Raw genomic sequence first — 19,021 nt, 5'->3', positions numbered from 1 at the left:
CCCCTTCGCACAAGGGCGGGGCGTGCTCTCGACTGCCAATCCCCGCGCCCACACGTCGTCGTAGCCCCGCCCCACCCTGCCCCCTCTCGCTCCTCCCTTCCCTGGGGCTGGTGCGGCGGCGGCGACGTCAGCGCTAGGAGAGCCCTGGGTGGCGGCTGCGCTGTCCGCGGGCCGCGGCCTGGACGCGCTGCGGGGAGGGGCGGAGCGAACGGGCGGGAGCGCGCGCTGGGCCCGCCTCGGCTGCTGCCGCCGCCGCAGCAGCAACCGCTGCCGGGGAATGATCTGGGCGGCAGCGGGCGGCCCGGGCTAGCAGCCACGAGCCACTTCTGCGGCTGCCGAGAAGAGCGAGGGTCGCCGGGCTCGTGTCGTCCCCCTCTCTGCCCCCCCGGAGGGGCGAGAGGGAGCCGAGGCTGATGTCAGGTACGCCGGCGGAGGCGCCCTCAGACTGTGGGTCCAATGTCTCGGTTCCTCTCGCCCTCCCCCTCTCGGAGCGTGAGTGTGTGAGTGGGGGAGCGTGGAGGGTGGAACCCCACCCCCGGCGCCGCCAAACAGGTGTCTCGGAGTCGTCGCCGGGGCTGGGGACGTGCGGGTTCCTGAGGGAGGCGCGGGGCACTTCCTGCTCCCGGCATCTCTGCGAACTGCCATTGGGGCCGCCTGCCCACCGGGCCGCTATTTTGTTGACATGTAGCCTTCTCTGGGTCGTGGGTCCTTCCCTTTTAGCCTCTCGTGCCCCTCGCCTCCTCGCGCGTCGCCTGCCGTCGGGTCGCGACGGTGAGACACGGGCTGCGCTCCAGACCGCGCGGCTTGAGCACTTAGCGGTCGTGCCCCGCTGGGCCCTCTCCCTGCGGACCTGCGGGCGCTCAGGTGTGGACATCTTCCAGGAGAGCAGCCGGGCTGCCGCGCCGCCCCGGCGCCCAGCGAGCGGGCGCCTTCCGCAAGTGCCGGGGGACTTCCTCAGGGCTCTCTTGGACCAGCAGGTTTGTCTGTGGCCGATTTGTTCTTTTAAATTTCCCTGCCTCTAGTGAGGCAGGTGTGTTTTGGCACTAGCTGCGTGGAGGACGAGGAAAGGAGTTTTTTCCTTCCCTCCTCCCTCCCCCACCAAGTGTGATGGGATTCGTAGGTGCTGACAAATTGGCTTTACAGCTCTGAATTTGGATGTATTGTATACGCAAAAAAATGAACGAAATTTAAGGGTGGGGATTTATTCTTGCCCAGCTCTTACCCTCTCCCTTTATTATTATTGTCAAATGACAAAACATCACAAGCTTTGGAAAAGTTGACTAGATTTATAATCTAGTTCTCTCAATTCCTTATAGTTATTGTGGTATATCCTTTTAAAGCATTTCAGGTTGAAAATTATTATCCTAACCATGAATTGGTTTCCTTATGATTTTAAAAGTTAATTATAAAGTTAGAACTTTAATGCAATAGAGTAATTAGGCCAATGTGTAACGAACAGAAATATGTTCATTTACCAAAAACTGGGCAGTGATAGCTCTGCCCGGGTGCCAGGAAAAGGTGTCATGCATAATTTCAAGTTGTTTAATTCTGGTGTTGGTTTAGACAGTGGGAATCTGAGGTTTTAGGAGGTAAAACTAACTTTTTGCAACTTTCCACACTTTTATCAGATAAATGTCACTTGATGCTGTGTGTTCTAAGTATTGTGTATAGTAATCATACTTATTTTATTTTCTGCCAGCTGTAGTGTATACTAATGTACAGTTTAATTGAGTGTAAAGTTTCAAGTTACCAAACAGTTAACTCTTTTTACCATATGTTAAGTAAAACAGTGATTTAGTAAGGAAAGTATGACTCACTTAAAATTCTTCACAGGAAAAGAGCATGGTATTTTAGTACTAGTGGAAAACGATTAGATGTCTCTCTTATATTTGCTTGGAGTTTGTGTTTTTCTGATCTTTTTAGTTAGGGTTCAGCATTTTAAAAATATTTTGTGGTTACTACCCATTTAAAGATAGGTATTTTTCTTAAATATGGTTTTTTGGGGGTATAGATTATACTAGTCTATATTTCTGAGTAAATTCAGTATCCAGAAATTATTAGAATTTTATCACAAAGTCATTTAGGAGTACATATCAATTAATGATCACCTAGTCATAGAAATAGAAAAGTGTGTCATTTAGGTATATGCTATATACTATTTGTATATTGACTTGTGCTCACTAAGATAAAAATTGCATTATACAGCTTACTTTATAAACCATGGTAATTTAAAGTAGAGTTTCTGTGTGAAGAAATCATTGATTGGAATTCTTGTGACAGTGCACCTGTAAACAAACAGTAAATGGAAAATGGACAACTTGATGCTGAAATTTCATTCAGATTCACTTAAAACTTTAAGCTTCCCAGTACAACCATGTTACTTTTAGAAGATTTATTGAGATTTGAGTAAAGAGGCTAGTGTACAAACCACAGCAAGGTGGAAAGAATATGGCAAAATTCTTTTACCCAGACCTAAGTGGGATTAAGGTCATTCTTTTAGAATAAGGGGGAAAAAATGGAGAATTGTTCCATAAAAGAGAAGTTCGCATTTTATCTTGAAGTCTAAATGTGTATCGAATGTGTATTTAAAATTTCACTTTATAACTAATTCAGATGTCCTATGGGAAAATACATGCCAAAATCTATAATATGTGAAAATAAGAAGTGTCCCTTGAAGAAAAAAATATAAAGAAGCTGTTGTATGTGAAATAGGGTAGCCCATAGGAAGGTAGGAGAAACCAAAAAGAAAATCTGAGTACATTATCTAGAACCTGTAATGTGAGCTGCCTTGCACATTGAAGGGACACATGGAGGGCAGAGAGAGGCGGTATTAAATTGGGGAGATTCTGAACAGGAAGTCTGATTAGTTCACAATGAAAGCTATATATTAAAACAAATTGGTGCAAGTTGGATAATAGGGAGACTTGAAATTATACAGCTTGGTGTAGTCATTTGCATTTTTGGTCATTGTGTTAGTTTCCTAGGGCTGCTATAACAAAATACAGCAAACTGAGTGATTTAAAACAACGGAAATTTATTGTTTCACAGTTTTGGAGGTTGGAAGTCTGAAACCAAGATGTTGACAGGGCTATGCTCTACCTTCTAGGGAAGAATCTGTTCCGTGCCTCTTAGCTTCATGTGTCACTGGCGTTCCTTGGTTTAAAGTTATATCACACCAGTCTCTGCCTCTGTTGTCACATGGCAGTCTCCCTGTGTGTCTCTGTCTTAGTATGGTGTTCTCCCCTTTTTGTAAGCACTTCAGTCATATTGAATTAGGGGCCACCCTGCTGACCTAATCTTAATTTGATTACCTCTCCAAATGCCTTATTTCCAAATACGATCACATCCATAGCTCCTGGGATTAGGACTTCAACCCCAGTCTTTTTGGGAGACACAGTTTAACTCATTACAGTCATGTAATTTATCTTTTACAGTATTCAGTAAAATTTTAGCACCATATAGCAGACCAAATCAGAGGGTGCCTTGGGAACAGAGTAAATTCATTTACCTATCTCACTGCCTACCGTGTGCCAGGTCATAGAGGTAAAGCAATGAATAGGTGAACAAAAATCTCTGTTCTCATGGAGCTTACATTCTAAAACATTGGTTCTCAAAATGTGGTCCCTGGAACCTCAGCATCATCTGGTAACTTGTCAGGAATGCAAATTTTCAGGCTCTATTCCCCAGACTTCTTGATTCGGAAACTCTTTTAACAAGCCTTTCAGGTGATTCTGATGTAGACTCAGGTTTGAGAACCACTGATCAAGATAGAGAAAAGAGACAATAGACAAGATAAGTAAGTAAAATATGTAATATATTAGATGTTAATAGGTGCTGTGAGTAGGAATAGGGTGGCCAGGGAAGACCCCCTGAGAAGTAAAGACCTGAAGGAGTTGGGGAGTGAGCCATGTGAGTATCTGGGTGAGTTGTGTTCCCAACAGAGAACAGCAAGTGTAAGGACCCTCATGTGTTTGAAGAACAGCAAAGAGTCCAAAGTTAGAACACAGCAAGGGAACAGATAGTAATAGGTTCAGTTTTTGAAATTGCTATTTGTTCCTTTTTGACCTACAAAAACCAAATACTAGAAGGAGAGTTCAGCAAGAGAGGAGTGTGGAGGGTAGGATTGCATACTGTGTAGGGTTCATCTTAAGGTTTTGGTTATGTCTCTGAGTGACATTGGGAAGACACTGGAGGGTTTTGAGCAAATGAGTGACATGATCTGATTTAACTTTTAAAAGGACTGGTAAAAATGGATTGAAGAAGCCAAGGATGAAGAAAGGGAAAAGTTGATTAGGAGGCTGTTGCAGTAGTTGGGAGAGAAAAAGTGGGAGAGTAAGAGGAAGGGGGAAAGGTGGCTTGGATTAGGGTGGTAGCAGTGAAAGGTTAGAAGAGGTACGAAATTTAAAACACACAGGATTGTAGTGAAAAGTAAGCTTTTTTCTTCCTTCTCTAGTTACTTCAGTCACCCAGTTGCGAATGTAAGGATACACTAGTATATAATCTACGTATATTTTATGCATTCATTTGGCAGTGTCTGAAGACATTTTGGGTCACAACTAGGGGGAGTGTTACTGGCATCTAGTGATTAGAGGCCAGGGATGCTGCTAAACATCTCACAGTGAACAGGACAGCCTCCAAACAGAGAATTATCCAGCTCATGATGTCATTTATGCCATGGTTAAGAAACACTGGCTTAATGGGATTTACAGAGGTTGGGGTATGGACGGTGGAGGGAAGGGGATGTTGTATAGACAGAAAAGCAGTAAGAGTAGAGCAACTCATTGCATTGAGATATTTATTGAACTGTAAATAGTTCATAATTGCTGAAGCATAAATTATAAGGGAGGGAGAGACAGAGGGGGGCATACTGTACCTGTAAGGTAATGTAATTCTTTGAAAACAAAGTTATAGGGCTTCCCTGGTGGCGCAGTGGTTGAGGGTCCGCCTGCTGATGCAGGGGACATGGGTTCGTGCCCCGGTCCGGGAGGATCCCACATGCTGCGGAGCGGCTGGGCCCGTGAGCCATGGCCGCTGAGCCTGTGCGTCCAGCGCCTGTGCTCCGCAGCGGGAGAGGCCGCAGCAGTGAGAGGCCCGCGTACCACAAAAAAAAAAAAAAAGTTATAAAACAGGAAAACTAACACATTATTAATTCTGTGTTAAATATCACTCACCTTATGCCTATGTAAGGATAGGCTAGTATCATATGTATTTTATGTATTCATGACATACCTTTTTATTAATTTTTTCAATATTTCTAACGTACATGGTTCATCTACGAGTTTTTTTCAAATTGTCACAAATCTCAAAAAAGTTTTCCAGTATATTTATTGAAAAATATCTGCATATAAGTGAACCTGGGCAGTTCAAACCCATGTTGTTCAACGGTCAACTGTAGTTACCTTTGGTGAGAACCTGGGGTAGAGATGGGCATGAAAACATACTCTGTGTGTGTGTGTGTGTGTGTATGCATACATATACATATATATGTATGTATGTGTGTGTGTGTATATATATATATATATGTATACATATTTAATCTACGCTTTCAGTCAGGGTTGGTTTGTTCCTTACATTTGTCATTTAAAAAGTAGCCACTACACCTTATTAACAAAAAGTCATAACCTGCCAAATGTGCAAAGATTTTCCTTATTAGTTCATATAGATCATTGTTTTTAACATCTATAGCATATTCTATGCTATGGATGTACCATATATTTTTTTTAACTTGTTCCTCATTAACAAACATCTGTGGCAATGGCTGCCATGAACATCTTTGCACAGTTCTGTGTTTGTGTCCATAAGAGAAATTTCTGATCATGAAATGATGGGTCAAGGCATACTTGAAAAATTTTAAAGATGTTGCCAAACTGCCCTTCCAAAAGACGGTAAATATGTACATTCTGAGAAACAACGGATGAGCGCCAGTTTTCTCTCATATCTAAGTCAGTACTGGCTGTTACTGATCTTAACGTTTTTTGCCACTGTGATACATTAAAAATAGTATCTCTGGGCTTCCCTGGTGGCGCAGTGGTTAAGAATCCGCCTGCCAATGCAGAGAACAAGGGTTCGAGCCCTGGTCTGGGAGGATCCCACATGCCGCGGAGCAACTAAGCCCATGTGCCACAGCTGCTGAGCCTGCGCTCTGGAGCCCGCGAGTCACAGCTACGGAGCCTGCGTGCCACAACTACTGAAGCCCACGCACTTAGAGCCCGTGCTCCACAACAGGAGAAGCCACTGCAATGAGAACCTGCGCACCACAAGGAAGAGTAGCCCCCACTCGCCGCAACCAGAGAAAGGCCGCATACAGCAACGAAGACCCAACGCAGCCAAAAATAAAAAAAATAATAAATTAAAAATAAAATTAAAAAAAATAGTATCTCTGCATTTGAGGTTTACATTTCTGTAATATGAGTGAAATGTGAACATTCCTGACCATTTTTTTTCTTTTCCTTCAAATCCTTTTATTTTCTTTAACTGTTTTTATATTAAGTTGGCCTTTTCTCTTTTTCTTTATGATACTTTTTGTTATTTTTCGCTGTACAGATTTTTTTTTAACATTTTATACAGAAACATACCTTTGAACCAGCAATTTCACTGCCAGAAATTTATTCAATGCATAACCTCATACAGTTTTACTATAGTTATACCTTTTGAGTTTTGAAAAGATCTCAGTTCATGATGTAAAGATGTAAAAAGATGTTTTCTTCTAGTTTTTTTTTTAATTTCATTTTTTAAAAATATTGAAATCTTAGAAACATTTGGAATTTTAAAGAGAAAGGTAGGGATCCAGATGGTTGCTTTTTATCTTTTTCCCAGAAGTTTATTTCAATATCATTTCTTGAATAAGCCATTTTTTTCTTGATTTGAAATGCTATGTGTATTATGTATTAAATTTCCATATGTACTTTTTTTTTTTTTTAACAGACTATTTCGATCTGATGAAGACCACCAGGGATATACATCTTTAGGCTAACAAAGTTAAGTTAATTAACTTGCTGCTGTGAGGGAGATCACACACCAGAGGAACTGCCAGAGGGGACAGGGTTATTATAGGATTCTGGAGAAGGGTGGAGTTTAGACAGAATTTAAATGAAACAATATTTGATAGGTTTAAAGTACAGCAAGACTGTGAATCGGGTTAATTAACATCAGGCCTGGGCTGAGAAGTAGACTTAAGTGTCCTGTTCCCTTGAAGACTACAAAGTTAAGATAAATGTGGAATGTTGTGTCTGGGAAACACTTATCTGAAGCTCTGGGTTGGAAATTGAAGCTGTTTCTGATTAGCGATTCATCGTACATGTCAGAGTGGGGTGTTCCAGTCTCACTGATACACTTTCAAATAATTCTAACAGTCTGGTTGTAGAGAAAAAAAAAAAGTTTCTCAGCAATATATCTTTAGTATGAATTAATAAAAGTGTTTAAAAAATTTTTTTCCGATTCACAGGTACACTGACATGCCTGTTCAACCTGAATATCAAATTGTTTTAATTACTATAGCACGTTTTACTCACATATTTATTTTTCCAAACAACATTTACCATAATTTTTACCACATTATTTAATTTTTAAAAATTGTATATCTTAAGTAGGTCTGCCTAGGCTTAGTCCACCCCTACACCCCTTTCAGGAATTTCCCAGGTATACGCTCATATTTATTTTTTCAAACTTTTTAGTCACATTTTACCAAGTTACTTAACTTTTAAGTATCTTATATTTTAGTTGGGATGACATTTTATATAGATAGATAGATATAGATTAATTTGGAGCAAATCTACATCTTTATCATTGATTTTTTTTCCAATTTTTATATTGTAAAATACACAAAATATACCATCTTAACGATTTTTAAGTGTACAGTTCAGTGGTATTAAGTACGTTTATATTGTGCAGTCATGACCACCATCTTCCTCCAGAATTCTTCTCATCTTGTAAAGCTGAAACTCTACACCCATTAAATAGTAACTCCCCATTCCCCCTCCCCCTAGTCCCAGGAAATCATAAATCACTTTATGACTTTAGCTAAGTATCTCATATAAGTGAAATTACAGTAAGTCCCCTACATACGAACCATCAAGTTTCGAACTTTCAAAGATGCAAACGTGTTTGCACGTCCAATCACATAATGTTTGTTCACGTGTCTGGCGTACATTGTTACATGCATGCATCCTCTACAAGTGATTGTACTTTTGTGTACTTTACAGTACTGTATAGAGTACCATAGTACAGTATCTTTATTTCAAGCCCAGGATGTCCAGAAGCAAGAGTAAAAGCAGTGGTGATGTAGCTGGTACTGCTAAGAAGCACCAAGCAATAATGATGGAACTTGCTGTGCAACACAAGGTGCTTACTAATGAAGACCTGATGGAATTGGAGGCCCAGAGAAAGGATAACGAGAGACAAGGGGAAGAAGTAACTGAAGAACCGAAGAGACTCACGATGCAGGAAATGGCAAGGGGATTTTCTTTATTTGAGGAGGCACTGTTAGTTTTTGAGGCACAGGACCCGAACGTAGAACGGTACACGAAGGTTGCAGCAGCTGTTCAGAATGCAGTCCAGTGCTACCGTGTCATATATGACAAGAAAAAAAGAACCACTACCCAGACATCACTGGATCCGTTTTATCAAGAGGGTAGACAGAATTGAATCCAGCAAGGAGCCAGAACCCGGGCCATCAGCGTCAGGCGTGAGTGAAATTGCAGCTTGCCCTCCATCTCCTGTTGCTGACGATCCTTCAGCTCTACTGTCTCCCACCTCCTCTCCCTCCTCCAGTCAGTAACTCTTCTTGCTTGTTCACTCGATGCCAGCCCCTGTATGCCAGCTGTTGTACTGTACTACTGTACTTTTCAAGGTACTATACCAGAAGATTAAAAATGTTTATTTTGTGTGTGTGTTTGTTTTTTATGTATTATTTGTGTGAAAAGTATTATAAACCTATTACAGTACAGTACTATATAACCAATTGTGTTACCTAGGCTAACTCTGTTGAACTTACAAACAAATTGGACTTACGAACGAGCTCTCGGAACAGAACTCGTTCATATGTAGGGGACTTACTGTATATAGTATTTGTGTTTTTGTGACTGGCTTTTTTCACTTAGCATAATGTGCTCAAGGTTCATCCATGTTGTCGCATATGTTAAATTTTCCTTACTTTTAAAGGCTGAATAATATTCCATCTTGTATATAACACATTTTGCATATTCATCAATCGTTGATGAACACTTGGGTTGCTTCCACATTTTAGCTGTTGTGAGCAATGTTCCTATACAAATGGGTGTACAGATATCTCTTTGAGACCCTGCTTTCAATTCTTTTGGGCATCTACCCAGAAGTGGAATTGCTGGATCATGTGGTAATTCTATTTTTAATTTTTTTGTGGAACTGCCATGCTGTTTTCCACCATTGCTGTACTATTTTACATTCCCACTAGAAGTGCACAAGTGTTTCCATGTCTCCACATCCTCACCAACACTTGTTTTCTGGGGGGTTTTTTTGTTTGTTTTGTTTTGTTTTTGCGGTACGCGGGCCTCTCACTGCTGTGGCTTCTCCTGTTGCAGAGCACAGGCTCTGGACACGCAGGCTCAGCGGCCATGGCTCACGGGCCCAGCCACTCCGCGGCATGTGGGATCTTCCTGGACCAGGGCACAAACCCGTGTACCCTGCATCGGCAGGCAGACTCTCAACCACTGCGCCACCAGGGAAGCCCCTTCTGGGGTTTTTTGATAGTAGCTATCCTTAATGGATGTGAGGTGGTATCTCATTGTGGTTTTGGTTAGCATTTTCCTAATGATAAGTGATGTTGAGCATTTTTTTCATACTCAACATGTTCGTGCCTATTGGCCATGTGTATATCTTCTTTGGAGAAGTGTCTGTTCAAGTCCTTTGCCCATTTTTGGGTTGGGTTTGTGTTGTTATTGTTAAGTTTTAGGAGTTCTGTATATATTCTGGATATTAATCCCCTACTAGATGCATGGTTTGCAAATATGTTCTCCCATTCTGTGGGTTGCCTTTTTACTCTGTTGATAATGTCTTTTAATGTACAGGTTTTTAAAGTTTTATAAAGCCAAGTTTGAGTATCTTTTCTTTTGTTGCATGTGCTTTTGGTGTCATATCCAAGAAATCATTGCCTACTCCATGTTGGGAAGCTTTTGTTTTATGTTTACTTCTAAGAGTTTTATACATTTAGGTTTTAGCTTAGGTCTTTGATCCATTTTGAGTTAATTTTTGTATATGGTGTTAGGTAAGGGTCCAGCTTCATTCTTGAGCATGTGGATATCCAGTTTTCTCATTACCTTTTGTTAAAAAGACTGTCCTTTGTCCATTGAATGGGCTTGGCCCCCTTGTCAAAAAATTTTTGACCACGCATGCGAAGATTTATTTCTGTGCACTCTGTTCTATTCCATTGAGCTATATGTCAGTCTTTGTGCCAGTGTCACCCTGTTTTGATCACTGTAGCTTTTATAGTAAGTTTTGAAATTAGGAAGTGTGAGTCCTCCAGTTTTACTCTTCTTTTCTAAAATTGTTTTGGCTCCTTGAGGTACCTTGAAATCCCATATGAATTTTATGATGGATATTTCTATTTCTTCAAAAAAAAAAAGTCATTGGATTTTGATACAAATTGCATTGAATTCGTAGATCACTTTAAGTAGTGTCGACATCTTAACAATATTAAATCTTCCAGTCCATGAACATGGGATGTCATTCTGTTTGTGTCTTCTCTAATTTCTACTGAGGATGCAAGACATATTAATGTTCTCATTGAAAAGTAACAAAAAGGTATTCTCACTTTTGATCTTCTGAATCGGAAATTGTGGGAACAGTTTTAAAAATAGAGTTATAGTTTGAGACTTAATACAACTTGGTTTTGCGGTGTTACATAATTTTTGGGAGGTTTATTTGTTTCTAATCCTTACATACTTTTTCAGGATTCATAAAATTCCAAGGTCCTTTCTAGTACTGAGGTTGTGTAACTGTAATGCTAATAAAATACTTCAGGGTCATTAGGTGAAGGCTGTGTGTTAATATTTTCTATTTCTGTAGTTTTAATAAATTACTAATAGAAAATATTTTTAGCCTTTCTGTCTCTGAATTAATATGTACTTCTGTTGTAATTTGTATGAGTTGAATACACATCAAAGGAAATAGTACATATAGTTCATGTTATATATCTAGTTTATGACTGGGTTATATAAGTGTATAAATGTGTCAAATGATGGGACCATATGATTTTTTATTCAGTAAATTAGGCAGTATAGATAAAGATACCTATTTGGAAAAAATAATTTCATCTGTGCTCCCCACATACATACACTTAAAACAAAACATTTGAATGCATTTTACAAGCCAGGCGATGTGTTAGTTGCTGGAGAGATAGAGATAAAAGAGTTATAGCTGTTGTTCTTGAGGAACTTATAGTCTAGGGGGCAAGATATGTACATACCTACTATGATGAAGTGTGATAAGTACATAGTAGGAGATGTGAATGAAGGAACAAGAAAATATTTGATGGGAAAGCAGTTAATTTGATCATGGGTGATGGGGAAGACTGATTATGAAAAGTACTGAAACTAAGGTAACCATGAAAGATAATTATGCATTTATCCAGTAGACATAACTGAGGAGGGCACTCCAAGCAGAAAGAATAGAATGGCCAAAGTCATCCATATGAAAGGCCATGGCAGATTTGGAGAATGGCTCAGTATAGGCTTTATGGATAGGGAGTATCAAGAGTGTAGGAAGGTAAACTAGAGCTAGATCTTGTTTACCAAGTAAGCAGTATGGACTTGATCCTGTGGCATTGGAAAGTATTTCCTTTAAACAAGACTGCTATGTGAAGCCTTTATTAAGTTGGGAAACAGAGGTAAGAGAGTTGAGCCCAAGGGAGAATGATCAAGGAATGGAGGGAGAAAAGTATTTACAGAGTGTAAAAGAGATGTGGAAATATAATCAGGTTTGGGGACTTGGGGCATGAATAAGGAGATGCTTTGCACTCTTATTTCAAGCCAGCTGATACTTACTGTACCAATGTCTTGTGAAAAGCATCATGGTCAAGAGCTCAGAGGTAGGAAACTATTTTTTGTCTTCTGGGAGTTTATATTCTGTAAACAGGAGAAAATATACCAGTGACCATATCCTTAGTTCCTAGGACAGTATTTGACACATTGAAAGGTGCTCAGTCAGTATCACCTTCCAAAGATTTCGTAAAACCTCACAGTCAAGTTAAAATCAAGTTGCGTAAATCTCAAACTGTAATTCTGTTTGTTTTTTTAAAATATTCCCACCATGGGGCTTCCCTGGTGGCGCAGTGGTTGAGAGTCCGCCTGCCGATGCAGGGAACACGGGTTCGTGCCCCGGTCCGGGAAGATCCCACATGCCGCGGAGCGGCTGGGCCCGTGAGCCATGGCCGCTGAGCCTGTGCGTCCGTAGCCTGTGCTCCGCAACGGGAGAGGCCACAGCAGTGAGAGGCCCGCGTAGGGCAAAAAGAAGAATACGATGGCACGACTTTTATCTTTCAGGATATTAGTGATAGTTTTGAGGGTTTTTCTTTAAGTTTTCATCTCATTACATGGTCTCTTTAAAGTTACATTAAATTTGACTATGTTGATCTTTTTCTTTCATATTAGAGGCTTTCTTTAAAATATCTGGTGATTCTTACCTGGCTATTTATATTTTAGAGTAGATATTAAAAAATAATTGAAATCTCTGTACATGTTTTTAGGGCTTATTACCAGTAGTCCTCAGTAAGTCCTCCTTATTACAGTAGTCCTGTATGATGGTTGAACTGGAATGATTCATTGCTTAACCTTTTTTGGGGATTTCACAATGCAAAACAAACCAATTGGTTTTTAACTTTACCTGTGCAACAATCACTGTAACAGATGATGCTAATACTCTGTCCATAGGCCTTTATCTCCTTCCTCTTCACAGGCTTTGTTGTAGGGCTGCCCTCAAACTGCCAGATCCTGTTTTGCCAATGTACAGGCTCTGGAATTGTCTGGGGAATTTCTTTCCTACGGATAGCCCTTAACCAGTGATTGACTGTGTGGGTACAACTCTGAGGTGTGGCCTACACTGCCTCTAGAACTACCTTGAGGGATTAAGCTAAAATTACCCTCCATGGACTTTGCTTGGTATCTTACCCTTTCTTGACTTCTATCCTTCCCTGTCCTACTTCCCTACAAGTTTTTCCCAGAAATACTTTCTAATAAATCACATTTGCACAAATGCGTCATCTCAGAGTTTGCTTCCTGGGGACCCAACTTAAGATAACTACTAATGTTTGGGCTGCATTTCCTGTAATAATGTATTATTTGGGGGTAAGATTGGACTGAGGTTTTCTATTTTATTTTTGGTCTCTCCTTGTCAGATATCAGTATCCAACCTTTTACATAAAAGAAGAATTGGTTAAGTTCTGCTACTTAATTTTCCAGAATGATTTATGTAGTATAATAATTATGTTTTTTGAAAGACTGAAGTATTTTATCCAGGGAAAACCTGGACCTCTTTGAAGTCTGGCTGTTTGACAACATACTTTATTTCTTCTCTGGTTTTTTGGTTCATTTAGGTTTTATATCTTGAGTCAGCTTTGATTATTTGTTTTTTTAGAGAAATGTGGTTTTCATGTTTAATAGTTATTATATAAAATGCTCTTTTTTTTCATTTCATCTGTGAATTTGGATATAGTTTGAATCCTGATTTGCACGAACCAAATGTGAAAAGACATTTGTGAGCTAATTGAGGCAATTTGATTATAGAAGACAGTTGGGAAAATTTGATTACATACTTGAGTTGGATAAGTCCAAAGAATTATTGTTAATTTTGTTAGGCATTGATAATTTTGTTAGGCATTTGATAAGGGCATTTTGGCTTGTAAAAAAGTGTCCATATTTTCGAAGAGGTGTACAGACGTACATAGAGGTGAGATGACTTGATGTCTGGGATTTGCATTAAAATACTATCATCAATTGAAGAAATAATAAAGTAATGTAGCAAATTTTAAAGTTATAATTCAGTCATGTGATGGATATATGGGGGTTTATTGTTATACTTTTGTGTGTATTTGAAGTTTTTTTTTTAATTTTTAAATTTTATTTAATTTATTTTTTTATACAGCAGGTTCTTATTAGTCATCAGTTTTATACACATCAGTGTATACATGTCAATCCCAATCGCCAGTTCAGCACACCACCATCCCCACCCCCCCCACGGCTTCCCCCCTTGGTGTCCATACGTTTGTTCTCTACATCTATGTCTCAACTTCTGCCCTGCAAACCGGTTCATCTGTACCATTTTTCTAGGTTCCACATACATGCATTAATATACGATATTTATTTTTCTCTTTTCTGACTTACTTCACTCTGTATGACAGTCTCTAGATCCGTCCATGTCTCAACAAATGACTCAATTTCGTTCCTTTTTATGGCTGAGTAATAGTCCATTGTATATATGTACCACAACTTCTTTATCCATTCATCTGTCCGTGGGCATTTAGGTTGCTTCCATGACCTGGCTATTGTAAATAGTGCTGCAGTGAATTAAATTAAATTAAATTAAATTAAAGCTTAAATTAAGCTTAAAAAAAACCTCTGAGTTACCCCTCTAATGAAATTAGAGTACATACTTGTTAGCGCATTCTCTCCTACCCCTCCCTACTCCATTTTTATTCACATGATATGCCCTTTCTGCCTACGTGTCTTACAGTTAAATTACTATTATCACTTTATCTCATGTAGCTTTTCTTTCTAGGATAATAATATTTCTGCTTTGTTTCATCATTACCACTCCACAGTGTTATATTGGAAAAGATTACAACCTTCTATTAATGCTAACCCTTTCATTGTGTGATTTCTTCATTTGTGAATTTGGGTTTTTGTTTTTGTTTTAATTTGGATTTTACTCTCAGCTGGTATATCTCATTACTTTTAAGTAGGTAATGTATCAAGGGTATGTGCGTACTGAGTCCTTTGCATATTTGAGAATGTCTTCCTGTTACATGGATTCTTGAGTGACAGCTTGCTGAATCTTTAAGTCTATGGGAATGTTGTCCCCCTCAAAAACTTGGGTTTTTGCAGCATTTCTTTTGACATATAATAACACAGAGGAGAAAGCTGCCTAATAATTTTTCCCTTGTAGTTCTGCCTAATTTTTCCCTTTGACTTGCTTATTTTTCCCTGGATACTTATAGAGGTTTTTTTTTAAGTGAAGTTCAGGATCTCTTTTTTTTTTCTTTTTTAATTTAACTTTTAAAATTTAATTTTATTTATTTTTTATACAGCAGGTTCTATTTTATACATATTAGTGTATATATGTCAATCCCAGTCTCCTAATTCATCCCAACAACAATAACAACCTCCCCCCACCCCAAGTTCAGGATCTCTTAACCAAGGTTTTTCTTGATTATATGTGAGACCTTTAAATATTTTGATGCATGGCCTCCATTTCAGTGCATTTTCTTTTATATCTTTGACTTTTTTTTTTTCTATTTCATTTGTTCTATTCTCTTTTGAGAAATAAGTTATTTCTGTGTTGGCTCTCCATTGCCCATCTTTCATAGCTATCATTTCCTGCATAATTGCTCTAATCCCTTCAGTTTCTAAAAGACTACAAAATAGTCCTATGTAGTTTAAGATTTTCTTTCCTATGGAGTGAGTATTCAGGTCTGTGCTTTTCCCTTGTCTTTTGCATCCTATGTTTAATTTTGTTTCCCACTACAAGGTTTTTATGTAGGTTCCATGTATTTCTGCTTGTTCATTTTGTTTTGTTTTGTTTTGTTTTTTTTGCGGTACGCTGTGGCCTCTCCCGCTGCGGAGCACAGGCTCCGGACGCGCAGGCCAAGCGGCCATGGCTCACGGGCCCAGCTGTTCCGCAGCACGTGGGATCCTCCTGGACTGGGGCACGAACCTGCACCCCCTGCATCAGCAGGCGGACCCTCAACCACTGCACCACCAGGGAAGCCCACTGCTTGTTCATTTTTTAATAGAATCAATCCTAGGTAACCTTGTTTAAAAATCGTGTAGTTGAAAATCTCTTTTATTACCTAGATAGATAGATAATTGTTTTATGCACCATTTGGATCTTCCCTTTAAATTTTGAGCTAGAGATCTATGCTGCTGCTGGCTGACAGTTTCTGTCTAGTCAGTTAGCTACCTGAGAGAGGTAAATTGGGGAGCTGGGACCTTGGACAGCTGCAAGTAGGAACTTTGATTTTTTTAATGATTTTTTATTTTAAGACTCTAGGCAATAGGGGGGCTTCGCCAGGTTGGAGGCATATCATTCAAATTGGTTTGGCTGTTTTCCCATTTTGTCAGGGTGAATAGTTTACCTTGATAACAAGCTGGGTCAGAACATATTTTTCTCTGCGTAGTTACCTTTGATCTGTAGTGGCTGGACATCCTTTTACATTCCCATCAGCAATATATAGTGATCTAGTTTTTCCACATCACCAGCATTTGGTGGTATCACTGTTTTTTATTTTAGCCATCCTTATGGGTAAGTAGAGATATCTCATTGCGGTTTTAATTTGCATTTTTCCTAATGGTAGATGAAGTTGAACATTTTCTCATGTGCTTATCATCTGTACATCCTCTTCAGTGAAATATCTGTTCATGTCTTTTGCCTATTTTCTAATTGGATTGTTTATTTTTTTCTGTTTAGTTTTGGGAGTTTTTAATATATTCTAAATACTAGTTCTTTGTTAGGTATGTGGTTTACAGATATTTTCTTCCAGTTTGTAGCTTGTCTTTTCATTCTCTCAGTAGGGTCTTTCACAGAGCGAAAGTTTTTAATTTTGATGAAGTCCAGTTTATCAATTTTACCCTTTTATGAATTGTGCTTTTGGAGTCAGGTCTAAGAACTCTTTGCCTACCTCTCAATCTTGAAGATTTTTCTCCTTCCTTTTTCCTAAAAATTTTATAGTTGCATGTTTTACATTTAAGTCGGTGATCCATTTTGATTTAACTTTTATATAAGATGTGAGACTCGGGTCAGGGTTTATTTTTTTGCTTAGGGATGTCCAGCACCATTTATTGAAAAGTTTATCTTTCCTCCACTCAGTTGCTTTTGTACCTTTGTCAGAAATCAGTGGAGCTATTTAAGTGGTCTGTTTCTGGTTCTCTAGTCTACTCCATTGATCCATGAGTCTCTCCCTCCACCAGTACTATAGAATCTTGATTTCAGTAGCTGTATGATGTATTGAATTCAGGTTGACTGATTCCTCCTACTTTATATCCAATTGTGAGGATCAGAGAAAACATATAAAAGTTTCAAACATAATGCCTCACATGCAGTGTATTTGTAAGCATTTATAAGTTGTATCACTATATAACATTCATCCCAATTTTATAAGGAAAGTCTTTGGGGAAAAAAGTTTTTGAACATCATTTTAATGTGATTTGAAGAGAGAAATATATTTTGAATATGTAAATATAACAAATATGATAATCCAGAACAGATTACAAATTCTAGACTGACAACCCTGACAGGATATGGTATAAAGTACTAAAATTTAAAAAACAAAAAACACTGAAAGCCTAGGACTTTATTGTGAATTCCACTGACTTTCTGAAAGCCTAAAAAACTGGAGGAAGGATTTGCTCGTGTAATAAAGGGCATTAAAGTCTTGGTGAGAGGATGTTAGTGACCAGTGAGTGACTGAAAACCAACCGTAAGAGAAGAGGAGCATTTATCTATATACAAGGATAAAAGATCAGTCTACCCTCAAAGTCTCTGGCACCAGTGTGGGAAGACGCTGAGTAATTTTTAGAGTTTTAAGAAGAAGAGAGATTGTACTAGGTCGAGTTGTGCTTCAGGTATAAAGGCAGTAGTAAACATTCTTCAGCCTGCAAGAATTTAGAATATAGCACCAATGAGCACCATTACAAAAATTACTTGCTGAAATCCAGCCAACAAAAACACGACATTAATAAAGAACTCACAGAACTCACATTTAGAGCAGCTGTGATAAAAGAACTATTAATGAGCATAGAGTCCAATTTAAAATATATTCAAGATCAAGCAGTCATGGGAATTAGTGTAATTTACAGAACATAAACTATGTAAATTTTACAGAATAAAAGTTCACAAAAATTGATTGTTGTGGGAGTATGTATATATATGCTGATTTACACATTCTCAAAGCAAGAAATCAATAGGTACTGTCTAAATTTGAAATATGTAATAAAAAAATAAGGCCTCTGATTGCTTTATGTTTTTCATAATCCTTATCTTTAGAGGGATTGTTTAGAGGAGGGGGTTCACATTCTAAATGTTTATTAGCTGATGTTCAAAGTTAATTTAGATTCACTTAATTTTCCTTTTTCTATAAATTCAAATAAATCTAATTTACTATGTTAAATCTTTAAAGTAGCATGACTAATATAATCCCAATTCTGTAAAATGATAGCACAATGGTTAAGAATCTGAATTCTTGATTCAGATTGCTGGTGTGACCTTGGGAAGCTTACTAAGCCCTCTGAGTCTGAGTTCATCTGTAAAGTGGGATAATAGTCCCTAGTTTATGGGTTACAAGTAATCCATGCTCTTATTAGTACAGGGCCCAAATGTTAGGTATAATTACCCTCCCTTCTATCTCTGTTATTCATAAAGATGTTATTCATATTTGTAATGATACTCACCAGATGTTAATGATAGTTGTTTCTGAGTGATGGGATTTGGGGTGGTTTCTTTCTTCTTCACATAGTTCTGTATTTCCTTGATTTTTTTTTTTTAACCAATGAATAGCACAAAGCTGTTCCTTAAAAATTAAAATATAAATTTTAGTTGTCCCAGCACTTTTGCATCTGAAATCTGTAGTTTTAAAATCTCTTCAAATGATTCTGATTATGCATCAGGTTTGGAAGACAGGTGGCATTGATAACTTCCCTGCATTCAATTCTAATTAATATATATTGAAGCCCTTGTAATGTGTGGTGTTGTTAAGCAATGTCTTCTTCCAGCCTGGTCTACTTTAGACTCTTGTGTTAAGAATCTGAAGAGGTGGGGGTGATGATTTTTGCCAAAAATC

General features: G+C 38.7%; 1 protein-coding gene across 3 annotated transcripts in view; it reads left to right on the top strand.

Moving 5' to 3' along the window:
• Positions 1–236: 236 nt before the first annotated feature.
• The window catches only part of C1GALT1 (core 1 synthase, glycoprotein-N-acetylgalactosamine 3-beta-galactosyltransferase 1), a 40,528-nt gene continuing 21,743 nt past the window's right edge, over positions 237–19,021 (top strand). For all 3 annotated transcript variants that reach the window (XM_082846470.1, XM_082846469.1, XM_082846468.1), the window contains exon 1: positions 237–420. In XM_082846470.1, coding sequence (XP_082702596.1) covers positions 414–420 — 7 coding nt within the window. In that variant the 5' untranslated portion in view covers positions 237–413. The remainder of the gene's footprint in view (positions 421–19,021) is intronic.

The sequence above is a fragment of the Leucopleurus acutus genome (genome assembly GCF_964270905.1).
Source record: "Leucopleurus acutus genome assembly, chromosome: 9".
NCBI lineage: Eukaryota > Metazoa > Chordata > Mammalia > Artiodactyla > Delphinidae > Leucopleurus > Leucopleurus acutus.
This window is presented reverse-complemented; position numbering and strand designations above follow the sequence as displayed.